Source organism: Poecilia formosa, unplaced genomic scaffold (assembly GCF_000485575.1).
Source record: "Poecilia formosa unplaced genomic scaffold, Poecilia_formosa-5.1.2 Scaffold112, whole genome shotgun sequence".
NCBI classification, from domain to species: Eukaryota; Metazoa; Chordata; class Actinopteri; order Cyprinodontiformes; family Poeciliidae; genus Poecilia; species Poecilia formosa.
The window spans coordinates 1,372,221-1,378,515 of record NW_006800051.1 but is presented as its reverse complement, the minus strand read 5'-3'; the positions used below and the strand labels follow the sequence as shown (position 1 = coordinate 1,378,515).

Sequence of the window (6,295 nt, the reverse complement as noted above, 5' to 3'; positions counted from 1 at the left end):
GGTTCAGGAACCAGAACCAGAACCAGAGGCGGTTTCTGTCCAGGTTCAGGAACCAGAACCAGAACCAGAGGCGGTTTCTGTCCAGGCTCTGCGTTTGTTCTGCCCTGATAATCTGCTGCCCGGCCTCAGCTGAGTGCGGAGCGGCTCTATCTTTAGCGGCTCTGCTGCAGCATAATGACGGTTTTTAACCTGCGGCTCAAACAGCTGTGTGTCGACTCATTAAGCCCGATGCAGGCGCTAGGTGTTAGCCTGTAGTGGAGTTAGCATTAGCCGAGATGCAAACCTTCATAATCACAGAACCAGAGAGAAAACCTTCAGATTTAAGCTTAAATTACAAATATTCCCTCAGTTTTCTGATATTAAAGTCAAACCAAACTTACAGCTTGTGTTCAATAATGGAGATTAAATTAGGAGCTCTGATATTCAGGTTTTCTTTCAGGGTTTTAAAAAACGACTTACTGTAGGCAAATTCTGTTTATTATTATTATTATTATTATTATTATTATTATTATTATTATTATTATTATTAACAAAAATGTGGAAAACAAACAAAAAATGGTCTTTAATGTGAAAATGTTTACTGCTTTTGATGGACGTATGTTTGACTGATGGTACTTTACCTCTGCTGTGAAATAAATTGTTCTGGCTTCTTTATTATTTTTTAAAGTGCTTTTCTTTCTGTAAGAATGTATATATTTCATGTCATTTATATATAATTGTTTTTCTTTTCTTTAAATAAAGAATAATGTGTAAAAAGGAAGACAGAGGGGTTCAAATGGCTTATATTTGATCTTATCTGTGGGGCGCTTCCTAAACAAAAATGTAATCAGTTTGTTTACTTTGTACAACTGAAGGTGTTGCACTAAAAGCCATATGAAAAGCAAATATAAAGCAAAGAGGCTAACATGTTAGAAAGCAAAATAAAAGGGAGACTCTAATGTAAAAGTATCTGAAGCCATTTTCAGATGAAATAAACTGGCCTTTCCTTTCAGAACCAGAAGTCCTGTGAGGCCTCTGGTCCAGTTTCTCAGATCAAGCCACAAACTGAACCAGTTTCTGAAAACTTTAAACTCAACCTGAGACACATCAGGCCCAAAAGAACCGCTCAGAAACTCTCCATAACCAACTAATCAGATCAATAATCAGATTAATGGACCTGGGTTTGTCAGTTTGGGTGTTCTGGTTGTTACTGGGCTGGTGTTGCAGGTGGTTTGGTTGCACAGGAAACGGAGTCTGACCCACATCGGTTCCCGTCTGATCTGGGTCTGCAGCTGCGGCCCGGAGAGGCTTTTATTTCTGCTCTCTGGACGTAAAAACGATTCAAGCTTGAAGCGAAGCTGGACAGCAGCGGGAAGGAAAGTGGATCATGAAGAGCATTCACAGCCCTTAAAGCTTCCTTCTGCACGGGGAAACAACTTTAGCAGCACAGAAATAATCACCATTCAGGGTTTAACAGATTTAACTCACTGCTTTGAATTCCAATATGAATATTTTTGCGAGGCGCTGTAACCGATTTTTAATGAGATTTAATGATTAAAACCGAAACACAGAGTAACAACGCCTTCGTCCTTGGAGATGAAACACTGGTGAGTTAATTTATTCGCAGGAGAGTCCGCAGCGAACGCGGCGCCGTTTGTCTGAGCTCACTCACCGAGTCCAGAGGAAGCCTTTTCAGAACCTTGTACTGCTTCTTCGGCTCCAATTTGTAGACGAACTTGTCCGTGATGAGCAGCGCTCGGTCTGTGCTTTTGTTGAACCTGTTCATCTGCAGAGAACAGAAGAAACGTTTCTGAGCTTCTCGCCGTCGTTTAAAGATCTAAATTAATAAGCATTCACTGCAAAAATATCACATTTTACCAGGTATTTTAGTCTAGTTTCTGGTGAAAACACCAAGAAACTAGACTAAAACAATTTAGTATTTAATGTTCTAATTTAACGCTAATCACTAAAACAAAAATAAAAACCAACTGAAGCTTTAAATCCAGTTTTACTGCATCATAATTTTCAGTTTTAGCATATATTCATGTTTTGATCTTTAGCAGTTAGCGCTAAAGGAGAACATCCCACAGATTTGTGGAAGCGGTGATGAGACCTTTGACCCCAACGGGAGCCGTACCTTCCTGCAGAAAGCGGAGAAGACGACCTGGCCGTAGCCGTCTTTGTTCTTCAGCTCTTTGGAGACTCTGATGAAGGCGGCGCTGGTGTGAGGAGAGTCCCGCGCCTGCAGAGACCAAACGGCTGCGTTAGCATGTCGGCTGCAGCAGCAGCTGCAGCAGCAGCAGCTGCAGCAGGCCTGACCTTTTCCAGATCCTGAAGCCTTTTATGGCATTAATACCAGCAGACCAGAGCTGGTGTCACGAAGTCAGAGGAGCAGAAGAAACTTCAGATTTTAATTCAGAGTCAGAGGATTGTGGCTGTTTTGCATTTTAATGTGCATAAATGTCAGAAATCCAGACAGAGACAGAAAAGGAGACGATTCGGTTTAGTTCGGGTCATTCTGTCATTCCGATCAGAACCTAAAACCTCCAGGAAGGAAATGGGTTGTTCTGCATCTTATTAGTTTAGTCTTAATTTAATCTTATAATTGTCAAACTTTAAAAATAAACAATGCAAAAACTAAAGACAGACAGTTGGATGGATGGAAATCATAACGTAACTGTCCAAACTTTACCGTTTTCCATTCTGGTCCAAATTTATCCAAAAGGTTAGAAAACTTTCCATTCTAGATTCTGTAAAATGAACCGATTCATTCTGGATGCACCTTTATGTGTTTTAAATGGACGGCTTCATGTTTTCCACTGTTTCCATCAGCTGAATTTAGAGGTGAATCGATTTATCAGCACCGATTCTCTTAATTTCAGGAGATCATGTGAAGCCGATTTTATTCACCGGTTTTATCTTCCTCACCAAAGTCTAAAAATCGGCCTCCGTCCTCTTCCGCTCTGCAGTGGGAGGTTTGACCGGCCCACCAGCTCAGGTCTGCAGTCAGCAACAGTCGCCCCACTGTTACCAACTCAGAAACGTTCTTGATTTATTTAACAACATTTCAGACAAAAAACAGGATATTGGCTAAAATAGGAATCGTCAGGTCAGGCTTTTTAAAGATCGGTAATCTGCGGTCAGCCAGAAACGGCAATCTGTGCAGCGGGACTGCGGTTAGCTGGTAGATGATAAATCATCCGCTCTGATGTTTTGTTTTCATCCTCCTGAGAACATCCGTCTTCAGACACGTTCAGGTCATGATTCGGGATCAGAGTGGGTCACTGGGGAGCGGCGGCGTCACATGAAGCCCCGCAGGAGAGTCACGGGCCGGCCGAGCGGAGGAGCTCAGGCCCCGGTCACGCTGCAGCGGCCCGCGGCCCAATTCACAGCCGCCAACAAACAGCTAACCGGGAAACGGCGGGACCCATCAGAGGGAGCCGGGCCAGCCCGAGGCGCGTCACATGCGCCGCATACATCCACAACAACAGACCGTTTCTGTGATCCTTTACACTGCTGGTCATTCAGGGCTTGTTTACCGAGACGAGGGGAAGTTCTGCCTGCAGCAGGAAACAAGCTCAGCGGATTTTCCCTGTTTTTACTCTGAAAATGTTTCAGGTCAAACCCACATGGAGCACCATAAAATCTATGTAATTAATCAACCGAAGCTATGGCGTTAAACGTTCTCACGTTTGACAGGTAGTCTCTCTCCCAGGCTCGGCCGACGCCCCAGTCCTTCCTCTCCCCGCTCAGAGACGTCAGCGCCGCCACTTTGGCCCGAACCTCCAACATGTCAGACGGAGGGATGTTCTTCACGATCTGCCGCGCCCACCACCTGGAAACAACGACCAGCCAGGGTCCAAACCAGCGAGACAAAACTCTGAAACACACCAGCAGCTGTTCAACTAAATCGTTTTCCTTTTTAAACTGGCTTCAAAACTAAATATTTAGCTTCAAGCTGAGTGTTGAATAATAATAATGTGGCTTATTAAGTAAATATTTGTTTTGAATTTAGTTAGTTAACTAAATATTTAGCTTCAAATCAAAATATTCCAAATATTTTGCTTGATAACTATCTTTGACATAAATATTTAGTAAATGTTTAGCCTGCTAATTAAATATGTATCTTTCTGGCTAAATGTTTCGTTTGAAGCTGAATGTTTAGTTTTCTGGGTTCCTGACGTTCAGCCGCAGCAGACTGTCATATATTCACCAGCTGTGGATTTAAATGTGGTTTGGCTTTCAGCCGTTTCCGGTGTGCAGCCTCACCTGCGATGCAGCATGGTTGTGATGCTGTGAAACTGGGCCAGAGCTGCGGGCGGCGCCGGCCACTCCACGCTCTTCCCATAGTCCGGCATCGTCCGCACGCTCGCGAACCGGCGCTCCACCTCCCAGAAGTGGGCCTTGACCTTGTAGCGCTTGTAGCATCCCATGATGGTGTAGATGGCGCGCATCCGCCTGCAGCGCAGGCGAGCGAGAGCGCCTCGCCAAACCTGATGGGCGAGGGAATAAAAAAATTCACCGACGGAAACGTTTTCCTTCCTTTGGATCCAGACGGCTGAAAGTAGGTCAGGGAGGAGATGGAGGCGCCTGGTAACCGACTTTAACACAACTGATCTGGATCTTATTAATTTTCCCAATTATTGTTTCAGAAAATTAGGATTCAAAGTGGCAGAAGCAAATATTCATGAGACAGAGTGATTGCCTGTGATTGGAGTAAATTAGCTCTGAATCACATGATTAGGCCGTCAGATCAGAACATTGTGGAACAGGAAAGGTTTCAGCAGAAATCTGAAGCGTCATGAAGATGCAGGACCTTCTGCAGGAAGAGCACCAGGATGGGGACGAGGGTGGCTCTCTCCTGCTCCAGGGTGAAGAGCGTACGCGGCGTCCGAACGAACAGCTTCGTCTGGCCGTACGCCACGTCGCCCTGGAAACCGTGCTGCGTGATGATGGCCTCCACCGCCTCCCGGTCCGTGGCCATCAGGTGGTTCGGCCAGGTGTACTCGCATGTCATTTTATACCTGAGCATTAGCAAAACTCATCATTAATACAACGTATCCATTTATTAATCATTTATGAGCCGAAACAAAGATTAGCTCGTTATTTTGGGTGAAACTGGATCGATGTTCTGTGAACTGACTTCTGCTTTATTTAAAAAACAAAGAATCTGTTCATAAAAACATCAGATCTGCAAACATTTTGAATAACAAGCATCTGTCGTGTTTTTCCATCCAAGTGAAGGGTTAGTTTTAATGACTTCTTGTACTTTTCATGATAATTGTGTTGTAGTTTCCTTGTTTTGTATTTATATACAAAACAACACACCAACACCAAAAACTATATATATATAGTTATTGACTTATTTATCCAGCCCTAGTTGTGACCAACATAAAAAAAAACATTTAACATTTTCACAGTCTGATAGAACTGCAAATTAAAATATAGTAAAAAAGTAAAAAGCGTTGCTACCATCTAAAGCAAATGTGTCAAACTCACATGTGGCCCCCCAGCATTTTATGGGCCGATGATTGACTTAAAATAGGTTTTGAGCACAAATTGACTACAAACTACATCTCCCATAATGCATTTTGATTGTTACCAGCCAACATTATGGCTTCTCGCCACTAGGGAGCAGCAGAGTCACCTCAAGCTGCTGATTGATTTTTTTCCAGCGAATAAAACTGAGACATGGACAAGCTAACATGAAAACGTCCAAGAAAAGAAACATCGATTTACAAGTCAGACTGTGAATGAAGATGTGTGAGTTGGTGTCAGGGCGGCAGGTGGCGCTAGACTTTTTTTGTTATCCGTTATCTTGACCGACAACATAAATCAAATCGGTCATGTACTATTTTTATCCGTGAAATTACAATCATATTAACATCGGCTATTTAGTTGCATTTTAGTTAATATTCACTGTGAATCCAGATCCCATCACAAATTAAACAGATTGTAATTGTAAAGTGTTGCTTTTGAACCTTTATTTATATTGAAGTGTTGATGTTATTATTGAACCCTTATTTATATTGAAGTGTTGATTTTATTTTTGAACCCTTTTTTATTTTGAAGTGTTGATTGTGTGAAAGACCTTAGACATGAATTGCCCCATACGGGGTTTGAACCGACGACCTCAGCATTACCAGCACGGTGCTCTAACCTGCTGAGCTAACTCACCTACCTTACAAACTGTTGAGTTTCCATGGATTTAAGAAGGACTTACGTGACTTACAATAAAGATTTGATAAAAGTGCTTATATTCCATTGTTTTTCAAAACAACATACATAATATTTTATTTTCCAGAGATTTTGTATT

At 42.6% G+C, this 6,295-nt stretch overlaps 1 protein-coding gene across 2 annotated transcripts in view; it reads right to left on the bottom strand.

Annotated features, from left to right (window-relative positions):
• The window catches only part of myo1g (myosin IG), a 49,052-nt gene that overhangs the window by 18,054 nt on the left and 24,703 nt on the right, over positions 1 to 6,295 (bottom strand). For both annotated transcript variants that reach the window (XM_007560035.2, XM_016675367.1), the window contains 5 exons: positions 4,796 to 5,003; positions 4,249 to 4,472; positions 3,670 to 3,814; positions 2,117 to 2,221; positions 1,652 to 1,765 (listed from right to left, as the gene is read on the bottom strand). In XM_007560035.2, the coding sequence (XP_007560097.2) occupies positions 1,652 to 1,765; positions 2,117 to 2,221; positions 3,670 to 3,814; positions 4,249 to 4,472; positions 4,796 to 5,003 (796 nt within the window). The remainder of the gene's footprint in view (positions 1 to 1,651; positions 1,766 to 2,116; positions 2,222 to 3,669; positions 3,815 to 4,248; positions 4,473 to 4,795; positions 5,004 to 6,295) is intronic.